Source organism: Actinia tenebrosa, unplaced genomic scaffold (assembly GCF_029948245.1).
Source record: "Actinia tenebrosa isolate PJP-AT-01 unplaced genomic scaffold, QUT_ActTen_1.0 PGA_scaffold17__23_contigs__length_9995812, whole genome shotgun sequence".
Classification (NCBI taxonomy): domain Eukaryota; kingdom Metazoa; phylum Cnidaria; class Anthozoa; order Actiniaria; family Actiniidae; genus Actinia; species Actinia tenebrosa.
The window spans coordinates 2,405,529-2,426,802 of record NW_028292577.1 but is presented as its reverse complement, the minus strand read 5'-3'; the positions used below and the strand labels follow the sequence as shown (position 1 = coordinate 2,426,802).

Genomic DNA, 21,274 nt, shown 5'->3' with positions numbered 1-21,274 from the left:
ACGTCCTTTTTTTAGCTTGCAATTTAGGTTGTAATTTTGCTTACGGAATGTTTGTAACTATCGTTTGACTTGAGATGATTCTTTTCCTTTAGTGGGGTTTATTATATAGTTAGGATAGTAGGCGCACGCTGATTGGTCAAAAACTGTGCTTTATTAGTGAACGGAGCACAGTGCTGACGTCATCCGCGCGCGCGTGAAGTGCTGCTAGATCCAGCGACCGTCTTTCTTGCTTGCGTAAATAAATTCAATATCGAAAAAAATTAGTACTGGCTATATAATAAAATGAATAAAACAGCGCTTTCGTCTCCGTTCAGTAATGAAGCACTTAGGAAGCGTTGTTAGCACTCAAGAAGTGTCATTACACTTCTATCGCTGTTTACGCCACTTCCTGCGTGCTTTATTAATGAACGGAGCTCGGAAATTGCCTGTTTTATTCGTTAATTAATGTTAAATTTGTATATACCGAGACAAATTAAAAGCCGCATGCAATTTTTCTTCATTTAAGCAAATCTGCCTGTTTGATTAAATGAGCCGAGCTTTTAATTGGACCGTTTTATTGACCCCAGATTTTTAAAAAATCGGCATCTTTGGTGGTTATACTGATTTACCTTCGGATCATTCAACGTTAAAAACTCAGATAAACTCCCAGTTTAAAATGAAATTCGAAAAATATATAAATAAATAGATAAAAAGCTTAGCTTGAAATTATAACAAAAAGAAAAAGAATGAATGAAAATAATCAATAATAATTATTTTATCATTCATGTTGAAAATCGAGAGTAGCTTCCAAAAAAGGCAACTTTCACTGCAACTTTTTTTGGCAAGGAATTTTTTCAAATTTGTTTTCCTTCAAAAGTATAAGGGCTTTGAAAGCCATGATTTTGCATTGGTCCAGTGACAATCTGTGTCATATTGCACTTAGCTAGACAGTTTTTATCAAATTCGCGTGCAAATTGGCACGTTTTACTTTTGAGCGCGACATTCTCCGATTCCCTACTATGAAACTAGGTTTGCAATATTGACCTGAAGCTCCAAATAGACAACTTTTAATAACTGCGTCCTTTTTAAGCCGCTTGTTTACAAACAAAACTTAAAGATTAATAAACTTTTCGAAATTATCAATTTACGACAGCCGTTAATTTTGAATTTCTATGTTTAATCAAGTGCAAATGGTTGATGTTTTCTCGTGTTTGTGTTTCAGTACGCGGCGCTGAAATCAAGATTTCTGAGGTAGGATTCATGACGTCAATGGAAACCAATCTCTTACGGCTACACAGCTCGGATAGTGATTGGTCGGTTAGATATGGATCCAGCTGGTAACAGCTAGTAATCAAACACAAGTTTTTTCACACCTTTTTTGAGCTGTGAAAACGGGAAAAAAGATCGTTGTTTTTTTAACATCATTGCTGTATTTTATTTCAAATAAGTTATTCGCCCTTCAGCCCACGCTCGGATAATACAGTAAGTCCTACAGTAAGACCTAGCTTCTTTATCCATAACATCACTTCCTTTACGCAGGGAAAGCAACTAAAAAGTTGGTACTGATTTTATAGAATCCATATACATGTATCCGCTGAATTATCGAACTCTTTTTTCCCTTCTTTTCTTGCAGGTAGCTGACACATTATCAGCAATATACTTTTACAGTTTGAAGGTGAAATGTAATGGACACATTTCATAGAAGTGTTGTTTTCGTGTAAAAGATGTAAAGCTGAAAATATTTCTATCTTAACGGATCACTTTCTCCTGGTTGAGATTAAAAGGCACTTCGAATAAGCGGAAGCGGTCTGTTTCATCAGTCTTTTGCCGAAGAGTGCAGGAGTCATTTGAATTCACGGATATTGTCCACCACAATTCATTGATTCTAACGCATTTTTTAATGCTCAGAAATTAGAGTTGGAACATTACCGGAATGCATTAGGAATATATGTACCGGCCGCTGAGCTCTGCTACCTAAAAAGGGACTCATCCGGTAGAATTGTATAAAACTATTGCACGAAAATACTTCGATAAACTATTGATTACAACTCAAGCAAGCAGAAGCGAACAGCGGTAACCCGTACTCGCTGTATGAAAAAGGACTGGAATTTGAGTGACTTTGCCGTCTGGCTTTATTCGCGCCTTTGGCGAGATTTTCAAGGGAGATCATCTTGACCAAAGCTGGTTTTAGAAGCAAGGAAATACCTCCTTCAGCTTGTCACTTTCAACACGACTGGTGAACGCCTCTCGTCTATTCGACTGAAAATAATACTTGGAATAATCATTTTTCTTTCTGCTAATAGCTTTCCTCTCTGAAGTTCCTCCACAATTTATCGACATTTTTTTCCGTTCAAAATGGCAACATCATCAATCAACATTTCTATAGGTTTACTAAATGATGATCCAGAATCTTTAACCAGTCGCAGCCTTAAACTAACTTTTTATGCCATCATATTTGTGACGAGTGTTGTTGGGAATACCTTAGTTTGTCTTGTGGTGTGTCGACAACAGCGTCTACGAACCTCTACAAATTATTACATTGTGAACCTCGCATGTGCAGATCTGGCAGTAACTGTTATATGCATCCCCTTCGATGTTATACTCCAGGAGAATGGTTATGTGTGGCCCTTTGGGCAATTCTTATGCCGCATTTTGTATCCTCTCATGACTATGTCTACGTTTGCTTCCGTAGGAACACTCACTGCTATAGCATTGAATCGCTATAACGCTGTTTCTAGAGCAATGAGGGTTCGTGCGAGCAAGAAAGTTGCTAAAATTGCCATTGCGGTTATTTGGGTGTTCTCGTTTTTAGCAGTGTTACCATATATCCTCGTTTTGAACGTCAACGAAGACTCGGTATGTGTGGAGATTTGGTCATCAATCTGGCGAAAGACTTACACCGTTTTTATCTTTGTTTTCCAATACATGATACCTCTGACTATAATTACTATTGCCTACATTATGATTGCAATTTTGCTGCACAAAAATCGTTCCAACCTGACGGCTGCTCACCGAAGACAAGACAAAGACGTCGCTAAAGTATCTAGAATGATGGTTGTCGTGGTCGTTATATTTGCCGTCACTCTACTACCCAATCATATTCTATGGCTACAAGAAGAGTTTGGTGACACTAATGGCGACCAAACGAGGCGTCCTTTTCTACATTGGGGTGCATTACTCATCTATGCAAATAGCTGCACCAACCCTATAGTCTACAGCATCTGCATTGAGGAGTTCCGCATGGCTTTTAAAGCCTACATCACTAAATGCTGCAGGGTGACAGATGAGGACATTAGGCCAGTCAACAGAATGTTTGAAAGAATATCCTTCAGGGGCAAATCTTTTTCCACCGACCGTTTAGTGAGCAGGCAGATATCAAGACGCGGAATCAAGACCGCAACCAGTAGCTTTGAGGATGAAAAACGAGGAAAATTACTCAAACATATAGCTAGTCAAACGAACTTTCGAGACAGCGAACTGCCTCCAGTTTTATCAGAACTTAAATGGCACAGCGCTTTGAGTGATAAAGGACTTGCCGGTGGAAGACGAGAAAATAAAAACGAGAAAAAGAAGGCTTTTAGGAAGGTTAGCAACAGCACCACACACAAGACTACGAGAGTTTAAGATTAGTTTATTAGTTTAAATTTATCAAGTGAAAACCTTAATGGCAAAAAGCAAGACAGAGATAAAGTGACGTTATATCTTTTGGTAAGGACAATTATTAGCTTGATCGATCGGCTGCAAGTGGCTAAAAATTTTCTGGTTTTTGACGGAAGATAGAAATCTCCACACATTGATAAATGAAAAATATCTTTTCACTCTTTGCTCATTCTGAGAAAAGACGACCTACACGGCTTACTGAAATAATGTACTTGGAAAAGGTACAGAGACCCAGTAAAAAAGCCGGTATTTTCTTTATTCTTTATATGTCTCCCTGCAAATTTCGAATCAATAAATGTCAAAATTATGTCACATATGTGTACAGAGGTAAAATGCATTAATTGATCAAAACTTCTACGTTCTTAAAGAAGCATAAATTCTAGTTCAACACTCATGTACAGACAGGATTAGTATTTATATCGGCTTGTAAAAGTGAAACTCGACCCCGTTTACTTAAGAGGAAACTGATTGGGATACGTTTTTCCAGTGTTGTCTCATATCATCTGCTCTTAAGCCTTTTTTTTTTTTTTTTTTTTTTTTTTTCTTTTCTTTTTTTTACAAATTGCTTTGGCGCTTTTAAAAATACCCATTAGAGCTATCTAAAATCTATTATGCTTTTCATGATGAGGGGGGGGAAAATTTTGACTTTTTTGCGGTCGAAAATGTTACCAACTATTACTTTCGGTATGAAAAAGTATTGATTTTATTTTTGTATTTTTTATAGAAGTTGCTATTTGACATGGAATCAGAGGAAAAACTCTTGGATAAGAGTAAATAAAAGTATTACTCTTTCGTGTTCGTTTGTTTTTCTTCTTTGCTTTTCTTACGAAGATGCTTTATTTATTTTGATTTTATTTTTTTTATGTTTTATCGAAGTTGCTATTTGACATGGAATCAGAGGAAAGACTCTTGAATAAGAGTAAATAAAAGTATTACTCTTTCGTGTTGGTTTGTTTTCCTTCTTTGCTTTTCTTACTAAGACGCTAGTAAGATGCTACTATTTATCAACTGTTTAATCAGAAGGAAACATGTAGTTTTTTTTCTAATCAATGCTTTTTGTTTTTCATACCATTAATCAACCCCCAAAAGAGCCGGCGTCACTCTTCCTTAACATTTCAAGATGATTTTCTTCGCAAAATATTCCACTAGTAAAAAAAATAAAAATAAATGACTTAAATGAAAATACACAAAAAGTGTGTTTTTTTTTTACTTCAGAACTAGTTCATTAAAAGCTGACACATAGCACTATGCCTATTTTATTTGATAACATTTTTCACACCCACATCTTTTACTTTTTTCCGGCTATTTTCTTCAGGCTATTGAAATATCCAAACAAGACAAAATCGGTTAATAACTCCTAAAATTCATAATTTTGGTTCTTTACAAAAAGGTTTTCCATTAGTAAACTTAGTGAATAGCGCAACTTTAAAATGATTTATTTGCATTTCAAAAGGTAAATTTTTGATCATTATTCTTATAATTTTCTGTCACACGTTCGTGATAGTATTTGTTTTATCCCATCAAGTCACACGTCTTAATTATTTCCTATATTTCCGTGAATAATTACGGATTAAAAACAAGACTACACACGGTAATAATTCCATGCTTCGAATGCATTTTTGTTTATTTTTTAATGTTTTCAGGTTATTTCTACTTGGAAACCCAACGAAGACAGTTTTGTATTGCGTAGGTGCTCAGAAGAGATAAGCAGGCCTTCAAGATTGTACTGAGATAACAATCACTGTTAGCCCAGTCCATAGCCTTAGCTCTCTCGGTTTACCTGTGTAGTGGAAAGAAACTTGAGGAGGAATAAACGGCTAAAAACACGAAGGAAGGAAGGAAGGAAGGACGAGGGAAACAGCATAAAATATACATCGAAGAGCGAGAAACAGCGGAAAAATGTAGGGAGAAGGTAGAAAATCATTATTGTCCAATTTAATTAATTTTTAATTAATTTTTAGTTTGTTTGCAAGAGGAGAAACGGTTGAAAAAATTAAAGAAGGGAGAAAATGGCATAATGAAAATTAGGAAGAGAAAATATATTTAAATGCCTGTTCCTCTTTGGTTTCTTTTCTTTTTCTCTCTGCCAGCATTGTCCAAAGTAAACAACGGAACCTTGAATTCAAAATTGAGGAAATCCGATTACACCAACAAGAACTGAGAATACCATAACGAAATAATATTCTATAAACGATTCATCAAACGAAGTTGCGCTATTCACTAAGTTTACTAATGGAAAAACTTTTTGTAAAGAGCCAAATTATGAATTTTAGGAGTTATTAACCGATTTTGTCTTGTTTGGATATTTCAATAGCCTGAAGAAAATAGCCGGAAAAAGTAAAAGATGTGGGCGCGAAAAATGTTATCAAACGAAAACACACTCAATTTTGTGCAAAATATTTATCTACTAAAAGAGCTAACGAGATTGCAATGTAGTTATAACTTTTGACGGATTTTTATCATTTATTTATCCCCCCCCCCCCCCCCAAGTAATACAGATTTGGTTCTTATCAAATCAAAGTTTTGAACGAAGAACAGACTCCATTTACTAAGAGAACTAATAGTTGCTCACAGCAAGTACTATCAATAGTAGGGCGAATTCTAAAGTGTTTTTGTTTACAAACTGGTTGTAGTTTTTACTTTTGCTGTAATCAAATATTCAAATTTAATGGGTTTTCAATTTTTCGATGATTTCATCTTTGGATCATTTCAAAAGGCGGTTAAGATGTGTAGCGCTTTGAACTAGTTAATTCACTCTTTAAAACGAGTCGCAAAGGAGATAATTTCGCTTTTGGCTGCGCTTTTAAAGCATCTTTTACTCTTTTATCGTTTTGACATAAGAATTGAAAATTTAAAAAAATTTGCAGAAATTACTTCGTCATGATCATTTCTTGTCTCGCGCGGAATGTTCATCAGCTGAATCACAAGTTTTCAGTAAAATTCATTCTGGGCAGCTCGTGGTGGTCAGTGTTTGACCACCATTTGGAGCAGATAATGAGATAATGAAGTTTTTTACAGCTGATTAAAGCCTAGCATTATAAAAGTCCATTTTGTGTCAGTACCCAGTGGAAGTCTTATTGATCAGAAACACATTGTCTGTCTTTATTTGTAGTCTCTTATATAATTTTTTGAAACATCCCGATTGACTGAAAATATTGCATGCGGTAGACGATTGCGCCCGACTTATGTGATTCATTCTTAAAGTGATTTGTGTTTTAGCAAAATAAAAAGGTGTAGAGTAATAATACAATACAAATGTTATCTCCTGAGGAAAATGAAATCTCTTGTTATGCAAAAACAGTCATTGCTCCTGCCGTGAAACTCCAGAGGCATTCCTGACTTTGTTTTATTTTGAATTAGGGTTTTTCCTCTGACTTTGACATGTTTGATCCGTCCAGAGGTTGTTTCAGGATATATCGATACATTAAGGTTCAAAACAAAAATCTTGGGTTAATGTTAAGCGGTTTGTCGTAAAGTGTGTTGACGGGGTCTAAAAGCAGCAATTTATTACGTTTAACACATATCCACAAGCTTGGAATGAAAATAATTTTTTAAAAACCCGGTTATTATACTTAATGGTCTTTAATGATCTCATGAAAGGGAGTGCACTCTAATGATCATCCTTTTTTTAAAACACTTAAAAGTGTTTTTAAAAAAAATGATCATTAGTTTGCACTTTGCAAGCCAGGGCACAAGCATGGTTTAAACTAGCTCACGGGATTGTGGTACATCGTTCTTTTGCTTCATACTTATCCACACCTGTTCATATTTAAATAGAATGGTGGCCAAGTGTTACTGGGGTGCCTGTGACCCTGTTTCTAGTGGCTATTTATTTGTTACGTAGTAGTAGAAATAGTAGTACTTATTAATACTTGAAAATAAAGTGATTATTGAGAGGCTAGTCGGTACTAGCGTACAGCCAGACTTCAATCTATACATGATAATAAATAACGTTGTTTCCTTGTATTATACACGGAATCGAAATATGGTCATCAATTTGAATAACTACTGTTGTGCGCTGACTAGCGACTGACTATAGCTTCGTGTTCACGTGGAAACATAAAAGCGTTTTCACATGTATGAGAGGCTAGTCAGTGCAGAACAATGGTTATTCAAATTGTTCGGCATATTTTGATTTGTGGTATTATCCAAGAATCTTGACAAAAAGTACACTAGAAAACCGCCAACTCACTTAAAATACGTACAGATTAAAACTGTCGTTTTAAAAGACGTTCATGGCAAACTTTCCTGCATCTGAAACTACATCATACTAGAAGTAAAAATAAATAAAAAATGGGGGTCCCAGACTTCGTTTTACCTTCAAGATACGTGGAACTTCCCCCTTTTTAAGGTAAAAACGCGCGAACAACGTAGACATGGAAAGCTGTCAAAAGTAAGCCATAATTTACTGAAAAAAATAATCGATCTTCCCCATTTTTAAAGAACTCTAGAAAATAACCAAATAATTAGTTAGCCCTTTTTCGTATGGTCTATCAACATGGCTACCATGAAAGCTTTCTTGAGACTTTTAGCCATTCGAAACAATTCCGAGGTTGAGTTGGAATTGTAGTGCATTGTGGGACTGTCTTAGGAGACATATTGCATTGTGGGACTGTCTTAGGAGACGTATTGCATTGTGGAACTGTCTTAGGAGACGTATTGCATTGTGGAACTGTCTTAGGAGACGTATTGCATTGTGGGACTGTCTTAGGAGACGTATTGCATTGTGGAACTGTCTTAGGAGACGTATTGCATTGTGGGACTGTCTTAGGAGACGTATTGCATTGTGGGACTGTCTTAGGAGACGTATTTCCAGGACGGCGTGTATTTCGTCCCCTAAAACTATCCCGCGATGCACTACAATGTCAATGGCTAATAGACATAGCTTCCATAGATAACAATATTTGCCATTTCATGGCGTAAACTTCATTCCCTTGATCAATGTTTCATGAATATGGAAAAAATAACATGGCTGCCATCAATCCCTTATATGAACTATATTAGTCATTCCGTGAAACACCGCATCTACGAGTATCTACGAGTCTTTTTCATTCTTTCCTCCCCATTTCTTCAGTAGTTCGGTCCAATTACAAGTATACTTATTTACCGTTAATAGGGTTTATTTCTTTCTCTCTTAAAATTAATCACCGTAATCGATACCTTCTTGAACGATGGTTTGTATGAAGAGCACTCTTAATAAGCAAGTACCACTAGGGTAATGCCACTCCACTCCAATCCGTAAAAAGATTGTCAAAAACTGATAATATATCCTCTAGAACACGAAAGGCAAATGCTCCATTCAAGTACTTTTTTGTTGTTGTCAGAAATAGGGTCTTTCTTGGTGTAGCAAACTTTGTTGTGTATTTTTAGTTTTAGTTTTGCAATAGAAAGGCGTTATATGTAGGACTTACATTATCTTTTTTTTTTCATTTTTTTTCAAATTCAAAGGGGGCAGGGAGTGAATAGACACCAAATCCACCCCCCTCCCCCCGGATCTGCCGGCCCTTCCATCGCTAGAGGCAACCCAAGCAGTAAAACAAGCGAATAAAAAGGTTTTTGTTGAATTCAATCAACGCTTTTATTTTTCTTCATTTTCTATTTTATTTCAAAAGAAGCCGCTTCCGATTCTTGAGTTCAATGTGTTTTTATTTTATCTTCTAATAATAAGTATTCTTAATAAAGCTGGACCTACCTAATAAAGGTTATGCATATATTGATGTACAAACATGGCCAGATGATCTCAGTGATCAAGGAATGACGTCATCGAAGCCTGCGAAAATTGACCAGCGAAAAACTCAAAAACATGGCTGCCGTTACAATAAAAATATTGACGATTCTTAAAATTCCATCGTATGCCAGCTTATCCTTACTTGTGAGGGCGGTAAAAAAGCAAGAATTAGAAACAACAAAACGAGCAACTCCTGACCCTTAAAACTCCCTTGTATGAGGGCTTAGCCTCACTTCTGAGGTCGGTAAAAAAAAAGCAAGAATTAGAAACAACAAAACGAGCAACTCCTGGTTCGAGGATACACTGGAGTTTTTAGAGTCGTCAATCGTCCATAACAACAGCATTTATTGTAATTATATCACTTTTATTAAGAGCGCTTATTAGCAAAGTTATTTTTTCTCATTTTATATGGTGGCCTGGAAATCTACTGAATTTTAGGAAGGTGACCTCATTTTTGCACATTTCTTGATCCTGATTGGCTACATTTTCCCCTATATCAGCTGCATGAATAGATTGCGGAGGGTCGTGGGTTCGAATCCCATCTTGGGCTTGATTGTTTCTTGTAATACCATGATCACATCGGATTCTTTTGTCTTCCGAGGGCTTCCGAATTTCCCGCATGCATAGAACATGAGGGAAATTTAGAAGACAATGAAATCCTTTGTCTTTTACTAAATTTCCCTGACGCATATATTAAATGTAGTGAAATTTAGTAAAAGACAAAGGATTTCGTTGTCTTTTAAATTTCCCTCATGTTCTATGCACGAGGGAAATTCAGAAGACAATGGCTCGTCTTCCTCAAGGACAACTCATTGCCCCTGCAATTGAATCGATTACAACGTATCCTACTTATGATATTACTGCACGGTTTCCATGTGGGACGCTTCCTCAAATCTGCGCATGCTCAGTCATAACATAAATTGAAAATGACAACTTGTTTTTAGATTCTATTTTTGTTTTATTCCACAAATTTTCCCTCGTTATTCGGGAAATTTTAATCACTAATTCCCCTCGTGCCATGGTATTACTTAAAAGTATGACGCAGATCCTAGATCCCGCATGGTTCTGCATCCTCCGCCCTCCTTCATGGTCGTCTATCTGCACATAGTGCTTTAATTCCCTTATGTTACCTAGGTAATCCCGGTATATCTTGTGTAAAGATGCAACGAATATGTATGTGCTCAAGGTTGTCAGGTGGGGCTCAAGATCCCAGCGAGTAAAAAGGACGGAATGTCGGCGAAATGTCCACCGGAAGTTCCGGGTTTCTCTGGTTTTCCCCTCAGTGAAAAAAAAACTAAATTTCAATACGATCTGTGAGTTGTCAGCAGTGCTTTGAATTAGATCGAACCAGATGTTGTTTTAGGGTTCAATATGTGTTAGAGTTAGCCATGCCCCTTCTTTGATCATCCCAGAGGGGGGTTCGATCTGTGAGTTAGCCGTGCCCTGACTTTGGTCAGCCCAGAGGTTGTTTCAGGGTTCGACCTGTGAGTTAGCCATGCCTCGACTTTGATCAGCCCAGAGGTTGTTTTCGGGTTTGATCTGTGATTTAGCCGTGCCCTGACTTAGATTTGACCAGAGGTAGTTTCAGGGTTTCAACCAAAACATCTGTGAGTGTGCCCTCCATTACACATAGCATCCCAAAGAGTGTTTCAAGATGCTGATAAAAATGCAAAGTATCCAGGCTACCTCGGCCATATTGAGTAGAACCGAAACTAGTTACATAACAGTAAGATGGTTTTGCTTAACAGCTTTATTTTATCAACTTTTCTATTAATATTAACTCCATATTGTTGCAATTCTCAACCTTTCGTTATCATTAATTTAGAAAAGCTAACGCGAGAAGAAAACAACTGCGCATGCTCTTTATGGTGTATGTAGTAGCCTCCTTAAAAGATTTCTTTCCGAGAATTTCTTGCGAAACTAAAAATACCATAATGAATTAATCCCCGGTGAAAGTAAAATCATATATCAACAGCTACGAGATTTACAAGGACCCACCGCGTCCAAGTCCAACAGAAATTTCTTGGGCTGGTAAAAACTGATAAAAACACAATATTATATTCTTGCTTTTCAAAGTTTTATTTAAATAATGTATTTTTAAAGCTTGTGCTGGACATAGCAACCGTAACTAAAGGGTTTGGAACTATAAATTGAACATTAGGGTTACACGCATGCGCAGATGTTTTACCCTCGTACAATTTTTAGGAGTGATTAACCTCGTTAGTTTCCATAGTTACTGTAACAGCTTATTCTTCATGCAGTTTATAATTAGTTGAGATATTTCCTAAATAATGAGTTTGGTCACCAGTAAACTAAAAAATCTTGCTTCATTTCGAAATAGCTTCCCCATGTTATGTGTAAATAAGTTAAGCATACGTTTTGCAGACGTATTTCTTTTGATCGGCTTTTAGGTCAGACGTAGCCTTCTCCGCATGCAACTTTAGGATTTGGGCATTGGGGACCCTGTGGAACGCGCAGGTAGGCTAGAGACTGAGGAAGACCCCCATTCCTTTTTTTCCTCGACCCAGGAATACACAACCAGATTCTTTTAAAACCACAGAATTCACGATCATTTCCCAAAAATCCCAACCAGAGTTGCGTTCGGAGGAGGTTAGGACGACACTAAAGATTTCCATAAAAGATAGCTGATTAGTTAAAAGTGCGATAGGTTAGGCTAGGACCAAGCAAGGACAAAGTTTCTGTGCCATGAGATGTACCTTACTCTTACGTAAGATAAATTAGGCGTCGATTGCATCGACCATACAGGATGACTCGAACAATATGACATGATAATCATGCCACACACTTCTGATTCAATGGAAGGAAAAAAACAAGAAAAACATTGTTTTTTAAACCCTTTTACATTGGTCGTATTGGTGGCCCATTTCAGACCACATTTCATTCCATTAAGTATGATTTTTTTATAATTCCTACTGTCGTGAGGTCTGAAGTAGAAAAAGCTCAATTGTAAAATTTAATTTTGTGTGTGTGATTAATTAATAATTAATTAATAATTAGTAATTATTTACTTACATTACTATCATTACATTTCCATGTGAGGAAATTCCACAGAGATCCCAGGTTTGGTTTTCGTGCTACCAACCAAAATCCAGACTGGGATCCCTGTGGTAATTGAGCCATTGATTCCCTGATACTGGGCTTCAATCAGCTAAAAAGTCTTTGAATCTCATTATCTCTCATTATCTGTAATTGCTGGTCAAACACTGACCACCATTTGGTGTTAGTAAAAAGAATTCTATTGAAGCTTGTGATTCAGCTAATGAACATTGTGTACATGACATGAACTACCGTCAAGTGAAACTCAACAAATTCCCACGCACCTAACTTTGTTCATCAAGTCTTCTACGAGGAACGTAACTATCTACTTAAATGAACAACATGACTGCTGTTCAGTTTTATCAACGGACCATTAAAGCAAGTGAGATAGCCATACAGCCATACTCAACGTTCATCTATAAAATATCTTAATCCACTTTATAAAACTAGCCTGCAGTACTTGGTGGAGTTGTGGTTGTTGCGGGGAGAGTTGAAAAGGGGGAGAGGACGAAGTCAAGAGAAAGTAATCATCATAAATAGACTAAGAGCAATAGACCTCTTCTTCCCTATTTCAGACCACGTGTCATTCCCTTGAGAATAAGATCCTTTATTTGAGCTGTATCCACATAGTTATATTCATGTGTCTTCTCGTGTGCAACCGAGCGCAAACCTTAAACAAAGAAATGATACTGTAGGGAATGACATGTGATGTGAAATGAGAAAACATTACGTCAGAGCCGAAGAGGTCTATTCTATCTACCTCCTAGAATTACGATTATTCGCTGTAAAAAAAGAATCCACAGGCCTTATACTTACCACTCAAGGCCATTTTTACCTAGCACACATTGATTTCTAATCATATATAAAAATAAAGTCGTTGCACAAGATGCACAAATATATCTTTACATTAGTACAACAAAGAGAAAATTATAGATTCTCTAATCTCTGTACGTGCAGCGTGAATTTTAATTTGATACGAATTTTATCGACGTGCAATTTGATTTATGCCACTTAATTTACCAAGAATTTCTCTAAGTAGATGTTCAAATTCTTTGGTTTCATTCAATTTTACGTTTGCTTAATTTTGCTTGCAATCTAATCATAGTTCCCAAGTAATTATGGGTATGCAAACCTGCTGCAAGGATTGCCGGATAAATAAATTACAGCTTTAAACAAATATTTGATCATTACCTGATCATAATCTTCATACCTATTAGGTAAGTGCATATTTATAAATATCATTTTTAATGTCTCATGATGACAGCCTCTTTCATTAGAAGTTCAATTGGCAAAACAACGCCAGTGCATTTTGGATGCAAGGCTAACCAGATTTACGCATGCGCCCCAAGTGCTTTTACTTGCTGTTTTGCATCTTTGATTTTGATTCCATCTGAAGAAGTTGTAAAGTCCATGTAACTCTTCTGATTCAATAAAACTCAATGAAGTACAATTACCATCTTCTAAACAGAAAAATTTAACAATGGGTATTAGCAAAGTAGAAATGATTATCGGTGCGTGCATTGATGCACAAGGTATTATGAGGTGTGGTTTGATGTGATGTGATGTGATGTGATTGCGCTACAGTAAAGTGTGGTACGGTGTGATATGATGAGGTGCGCAAGGTATAATGAGGTGTGGTCGGTGGAGTGCGATGTGATGTGATATGATGTGGTGCGCAAGGTATAATGAGGTGTGCTGGGTGTGTGATGTGACGTGATAGTTTGTGAGTATAGTATCGGTGCGGTGCGATGTGATGTGATGTGGTGCGCAGGTTCGAGGGTTTTTCTCCGGGTTCTCCGGTTTTCCTCCCTCCTCAAAAATAAACTTCTAAATTCTAATTCGATCTTTGGGCTTTCACTTAGTTTGGAGCCTAGCTCTGTTGTGATTGTCCCACGCTGTGATACAAAAGCGAAATGCTTTGTAGGTAGTAATGAAGTGTGACGTGGTGCGGTGTGATGTAATGTGGTGCGCAAGGTGATGAGTTGTGGTGCGGCGGGATGTGATGTGTTGCGCTACAGTATAGTATCGGTGCGGTAAGATGAGATGTAATGTGGTGTGGTGTGGTGCGCAGGGTAGTAATGAAGTGTGACGTGGTGCGGTGTGATGTGGTGTGGTGCGCCAACACGTTTTTTAATATAAATACATTATTCACTCACCCATGATTCTAATTCCTATAACAACAACTTTAATCCCATTTTGGTGGCTTGTAAGTAACCTTGACTCCCATAGGTTTCTTACTCTTCTTGCCACCCCCGGACCCTTGTACTCCTCCTGCGCCGGAAGACCCTCCTCCTCCTCCTGTTCTTACAGTTTTCTTTGGTACGTCTGTTATTCTTGGTGTCGAGGGATCAACAAATGAAGGTATCAACTGATCAGAGCCGCCGTTTGCTTTCTGTTCATTGGGGTAAATCTTATCAGGTACAAATTCTCCTTTCATACGCCTAAGAAGTAAATTAAGGTTTGATATTAATTCTATGGAGCTTGTATAAGTAATGCCTTAAATGGTGTGTAGATGGAATTTATGGCATTTCGAGATCCTTATCTTGGTTACGCACAGATATACGCAGAGAAAGAGAATTTCAAAATCACGTATTTGTATGCGTGTAATACTGTGTAGACAGAAAACAATTCCCGCGAGTTCTGTTTTGGTGATGGTGAATTAAATATAGAAAGGCAAGACGATCCTCCTTTAGCAACACATCCCAAAAGTCTTTGATGTTCCAAAACAGACAATTCTAAATGAATTTTCGAAAAGGACGTTTATTTAACTTTCAGAAAATGTGAACTTTCATGGCAAAATATTGTAAAACCCAGGGACAATTTGAGGTAGCGCCTATAGGGTTAATAGGGGACCCTTCTGATACCTTAAACACTTTGGAAGTAAGCGGGCCTTCACTGAATAATCTACACAAATCGGGGCTAACTCTGAGCAACAGAGAATTCGAAACTGGAGTATTGTTATGTCACCAGCATGGCTGCCATGTCTTCGTGATTCGTAAATTCCCACTGGAACAAGGCCGGGAATCGTTATATCGTACCTTAGCAGAGCTGATGCACTTACCTTAGGAACTTGACAAGCATATAGATGATTATAATGGCCAGCACAACAAAGCCGCCAATCCCTGTCACGAGTACAATAATGAATGTACCACGTGACATGTTAGTCGTAGAGTTACGTCCCTCCTGTCCTTCCACGCTTGGAGGTCCCGGCGTGTCAGCTGAAAGAAATCCAGTAAATAACCATACATGTATTATTGAGTTTTTCTATTCATTGAAAAAGTTACTAAATTAATATCTTTATATTTTTATATTATGTTAAATTTACATTACGCAAAAATTCATGATTAACTTTTAATGGATTTTTATGTGTTCAGTAATACTGTGTTGGCATTACAATGCATTGTAAGACGCCATCTTGGAAATATGTCCCCTTAAACAGTCCCACAATGCATTGTAATGCAAACTCGACCCAGTTTTTTCATCGACCTCGAAACAAACATATATGACAATGCCTACGCAACTTCTAGGCGGGCAGTTTGTTTGCATTTCTGTATTGCTGGATTCCAAATGCAAAGATTTAGCTTTAGTTCGAACCAAAAGACCTTTTTACATTAGTGCTTTCCCAATTCAGACCACGTGTCATTCTCTTTAGGTTAAGATTCTCTGTTTGAGTTATATCCATATTCATGTGTCTTCTCATGCTCAACCGTTAAACAAAGAAATGATACTCTAGGGAATGAAATGTGGTCTGAAATGGGAAAACAGTATGACCAAGGGAAAGCGGAGGTCCAAATACAGAACATAAATACAGAGAAGCTGTAATCCAATGGTGTTGTTAGCAATTTAACTAAAATTGCAGCTGCATGCATGTGAAATTATTTATGAGCCCGAAGCAAAATAATACAAAATCAAACGAAACAATTTACCAAGCTACATATACAAAACTGCGGACATATAACAACAACATGCGAACTAGACCGCTTACAGGTAAGTCACGTGTTCTGTTCATTGTATCACGTGACAACATCCTATGTAGAATGTAGTGAGTCATACGGGTTTGATTTCAATAGAGCTCTTTACCTTGGGCGTAATGTTTTCTCATTTCAGACCACGTGTCATCCCCTAGAGTATCATTTCTTTGATTAAGGTTTGTGCTCAGTTGTACATGAGAAGACACATGAGTATGGATACAACTCAAACAAACAATCTTATTCTCAGGAGAATTACGCGTGGTCTGAAATGGGAAAACATCACGCCGACCTAAGGTAAAAAGGTGTATTTATTTTTATGGGAAAACATTACGCCTAATGTAAAGAGGCCTATTTTCTCTCTAAATCTTCATCCAAGGTCAACATCGTTAAACAAATCCAGATAGACTCAAAGAGCACACTTCAATATTCACTAAAGTACTCCACCATCAATTTAGATAAAAATGATTTCCCAAGCTACTTGGGTTGATTAAATAGTAAATTGCACTTAATTTCCAATGAATTAGCGGCCAAATCTTAAACCTTTGCCGCAACGTAAGAACCCCTGGAGCTGTAAACCCCTTGTGAGCTGTAATCACTTTGAGTACTTCCAAGTGTCTAGTTCAAAACATTATTGCGCCATATTCTTTAGACGGTTAGTGCTACAACACTATACAAACATTTTGCGTGTTGTGCTCGGTGAGTGTCTCTTGAAACATTTTAAGATTTACTTAATCCTGGGATGTTTTTTCGTTAGACGAGGTAAATTTAGAATTTTTGTGATGCAATTGGCCTAAAATAGTAGAACGTGATGAGTAGTACAAGTGCTTTTTCAAAACGTTCATGTGGAATCAGCGCACGCTTGCTAAACTATAAGCCACGAAGCATTACAAAGTACAGCTATCTGTTCCTTTTCCACCTTTTGTAGAAATACTTTTAGCTATTTCAAAAATACTGCTGAAATTTATTTTTCTTTCTTTTTTTCTTTCTTTTTTTTTTCTTTCTTTCTTTCTTTCTTTCTTTCTTTCTTTCTTTCTTTCTTTCTTTCTTTCGTTCGTTCGTTCGTTCGTCCGTCCGTCCGTCCGTTCGTTCTTTCTTACTTCATCAGCTGAATATATATTATAAAATATCACTTCAAACTACAATGACAGTAACAAACTGCCTGTCATGCATGCATACTTCATCATACATCTACCTTTTAATTAACAGGGTTTAAATATGCACGAATACGGAAACAACGTGGATTTTTATAAGCAGTTTTTATAAGGTGCTGTTTTATCTTTAACGTGCATTTTTTTAGAATTACGGTGTTTTCGTGTGCGTTCAAGGATTGTGCTTATTAAATTATTATTAGATTTATTAGCTCACGACTAACTAACTACACATGATGCCATCGCGCCAAAAAACTGCCATCCGTGATGGCAAAACGCAAATCGATTAACTAACTAATAAATAAATAAATGAATAAATAAATAAATAAAAATATCAAATAAAAGTAATGAATTACTGTGTTCAAAGCTGGAGACATTAAGAGTATTAAGTGGAAGAATATAATATGCCCAGGGGATTTTTTTGGAATCTTTGTAGAAGGTGATGAATAACCGCAATGATGTGAACATGTGCGCATGTAAGTGAATTTAGCTATGTGTCAGATGAAGTCTTAAGACAAATAGATTTGAAAAAATTGACTTCATTAATTCCATTAACTTTAAGAGAAGTGAATCGAATTTCGTATACGTTTTTAAATGCCAATGTATTTATAGATATATTGAGGCATGCTAGATAATTAATTTCAATAAGATTAAACAGCCGGTGGGCGTGCGGGCGGGATATTGAGATACAGCCCACTTGCCACAAGCTGAACACGTTCTGTGAGAGCCCCAATCCACTTGATTGACTCATTGAAATAAAAATTTCCAGAATAATCTCCAAAAATTGATAAAATGGCACCAGGGTAGCCCACCGACCAAGTTATGTGGGTTAAGGGGGCTCACACAGGGCGTGCGTTCGATTGTTGTCATGGAAACTTCAATGACCCTGCGGTCTTTAAAGTGACGACTAGAGTGGAGCTGTACCAAAATAATGGGTCACACCCTGTGTGCCCCCCCCGGCCTACCGGGTGATGCCCTACCTGGTGTAGCTGATGCTCCAACGGACGGAGTAAATCCAGATGATGTCGTAGAGTCGGCCACCCTCGGTTTGCTACTCACTGTAACTTGCCAGTTTTTCCATGTCATCACAGAGTCAATCGTTATATTTAGCTTTCTCTTGAACACGTCTCTTTTGCGGCGAACAAGTCCTGCTAGAACATCGGCTTTGAGAACGTAAGTTCTGTTGATTCCACCAACAATAGAAGTAACCGTCACGAAAAGTCCCGTTGAAAGTTTTTGACCGTGAGCAGAATTTGGCGCAAATTTGAACACTACTACTTTTACATTCGTAGGTCTCGCTTTGGAGGGAGTAATTGTCGTTGTTAACAGACTCTTAGTGGGCAAATCCCTAGGAGGATAAGGTCTTATTGTGTCAATAAACTGTTCGGACTCTTTTACACCACTATTTTGCGCACTTTCATCACCAATTACATTCCTTTTCAACCTTTTGGACTGAATATCTTGAATGCACGATGTTTGGGTGCAATAATCAGCAACAATTTCACCTAATAATATCTTTAACGTAGGCTGCTTGGCAAGGAAGTCTAGTACAGATATCGAGGTGATTTCAAGCACAACTGCTTCATTAAGCTTCTCCGGTCCGATCACATCAGTACAGCATGCGAGTGTCTGGTCCGTATTTTCCTGGCAGTTCATACAAATACATGACTTACTTAGCCCTACATCGCACAACTGAGGTTTCGGGACTGTAGGGTACGGCGTTGGAGTTGGTGAAACATTTGGCATTCTCTGGCTTTGCGTTTTAGACACATCACGTTGTAATAACACAGTCTGGGAACCAAAACCTGCAGTATGAATCTCATGAGGACCTATAAAGGACGGACTTGCTTCTGGGCGAATAATACTTCTCTGGGTAACCGCTACAGAACCTGTAAAATGAGATGAAATTGGCGGTTTACCTTTAGATTTTATAGAGGGACTGGGAAAGAGTGTCATCCGTGTTGTCTTGATAGTCTCATCGGGTTTTTGCGAAGGCAATAGGTTTGTAATCGTAGTTTTCGTAGACTTCCGGGCATCATGTGTGTTGTCGGTAGTTTGCAGAATAGCACTTTTCTTCTGATCGTGCCAGAAACTCTTCTCGTTCATCGAATGCAGCAACAATATACTTAAGGATTTCGATGGCTTGGATTTACTTCCGTCAGCATTAGCGTCAATTAAAGATTTCAACCCAGCTCCTGTACTAGTAGCGACAGTTTTCGGATCATATTCAGTAGAACCCCTTGTTTTTTCACTGGGAAGCTCGCTTCCATCTTGATTAATTGTACTCATAGATTTAGACCTATTGCCATAGACTCGAATTAATCCGCTTTCTGAGCTCTTTCCTCCGGTTTTAGAAGATGTATGATCAGTAATTTTGCTCGTACGAGACTTGATTCTGTCTTCGCTTAACCGTGGCGTAGATGTAGGTATATTGGTCTTGAGAAGCGAGCCCTCTGGTGCTGATGTTTGTAATGGTGGCAAAACTGTTGATGAACGGTCACCATTCACGTCTCCTGAAGGTTTACAAAGTTCAACACAAAGAATCATGAGGAAGACTACCCCAAGTGCAATGTGCTGCTGCAAGTGTTTCCCTCGCTGAGAGGGAAGTGCAACGGATAACTTGTGCATGTTGAGCGAGTACGCCACTAACTATGAATGAATGTAAGTGGATGGCGGTCTTTGGTATAAGGACCGACTTACAACAAGCTCCATATCAAAAGAAACTTAAACTGAATGGTCTTTCAAATGCCAGTAATAAAAACAAACGTCTCTTCCATTGAGAAGTGCTGACTTGTAATTCACTCGTTTCAAGTCAAAACATTGTGCTAAAGCTAGAAAACGACACAGCGCCTAAAACAGGTGGCGACTTCAAAACCAGCCAATCAAAAGCGAAGATACCGAGAGAAGCTTTTACTCCGTTTAATTAAATTTAAGATGCTCGGTTGCTTTGGTATTACCTTCCGAAGGTTTTATAAATGATCGCGTAACGACCGCTGAATGAGACTTCCAAGAGCCAATGACTTCACGCTAATATCGATTACAGGGACGATAATAAAACTTCATTATGCACTACACTGAAGCCACGCGCTTGTGGGCTAACAAAGAGCAATACAGCTTACAGAAAACACAGAAACTATTTCTCTTAATTTCAACTAAAAATAAGCAATTTTTCTTAAACTACGATAAAAAGAAATTCTCGAAAAGATTGCGAGGTTTGAATATATTCCACAAATGTTACTTATGTTAATAATGGTTTTTTTTCTGACTAGGAAATAGGGACTATATCTAATATTTATCTAAAAACGACTTCCCTCGGTGTGTTTTTTTCGTTTGATGAAAAGATAAACCAATTGCCGTTCGTGTGGTTAGGGGGAAAAATCGAAATTTAAGCTCAAACACTCCATAATCTTTACCACCATCTGAATGATCAAGCCAAAATTTGAAAACAAGCTTTTCTGTAGAATTCTCATCGGTTATGCATAATTTTTCTAGGTTGTTGGTTTGTGTGTTTTGGATTAAATTGAGTCTAATTGGAAATATCTAAAGAGAGAAATAGGGAGCATTAATTTGAGAATATGAAACGCATCACGGAAGCCATTAAAACAACTATGTTCAGTTTTTTTGAGGAAAAAGAGATATGTGTTTGTGAGGAAACGTAGCGTTTGTAAAAGTAAACAGAAACAGCTTTCGGGGGGAAATGTCCTTGATTGAAAAATGAAAAGTCGTCTGCA

General features: G+C 37.5%; 2 protein-coding genes across 8 annotated transcripts in view; one reads left to right on the top strand and one right to left on the bottom strand.

Annotated features, from left to right (window-relative positions):
* Positions 1 to 1,388: 1,388 nt before the first annotated feature.
* LOC116306698 (galanin receptor type 1-like) lies at positions 1,389 to 4,081 on the top strand. The gene is made up of 2 exons (XM_031716783.2): positions 1,389 to 1,461; positions 1,613 to 4,081. Exon 2 carries the CDS (start codon positions 2,335 to 2,337, stop codon positions 3,601 to 3,603), a length of 1,269 nt encoding a protein of 422 aa, XP_031572643.2. The 5' UTR covers positions 1,389 to 1,461; positions 1,613 to 2,334; the 3' UTR covers positions 3,604 to 4,081.
* A 7,018-nt stretch (positions 4,082 to 11,099) lies between these two features.
* LOC116306706 (uncharacterized) overlaps positions 11,100 to 21,274 on the bottom strand; it is a 59,193-nt gene continuing 49,018 nt past the window's right edge. For 4 of the 7 annotated variants that reach the window (XM_031716792.2, XM_031716796.2, XM_031716795.2 and 1 more), the window contains 4 exons: positions 18,524 to 20,056; positions 15,486 to 15,642; positions 14,581 to 14,865; positions 11,100 to 13,884 (listed from right to left, as the gene is read on the bottom strand). In XM_031716792.2, coding sequence (XP_031572652.2) covers positions 14,610 to 14,865; positions 15,486 to 15,642; positions 18,524 to 20,056 — 1,946 coding nt within the window. In that variant the 3' untranslated portion in view covers positions 11,100 to 13,884; positions 14,581 to 14,609. The remainder of the gene's footprint in view (positions 13,885 to 14,580; positions 14,866 to 15,485; positions 15,643 to 18,523; positions 20,057 to 21,274) is intronic. The other 3 variants (XM_031716794.2, XM_031716797.2, XM_031716798.2) reach the window with 3 other exon arrangements.

Coding starts and splice junctions, on each gene's coding strand:
- LOC116306698 (XM_031716783.2), top strand. CDS start 2,335: ATGGCAACATCATCAATCAACATTTCTATAGGTTTACTAAATGATGAT.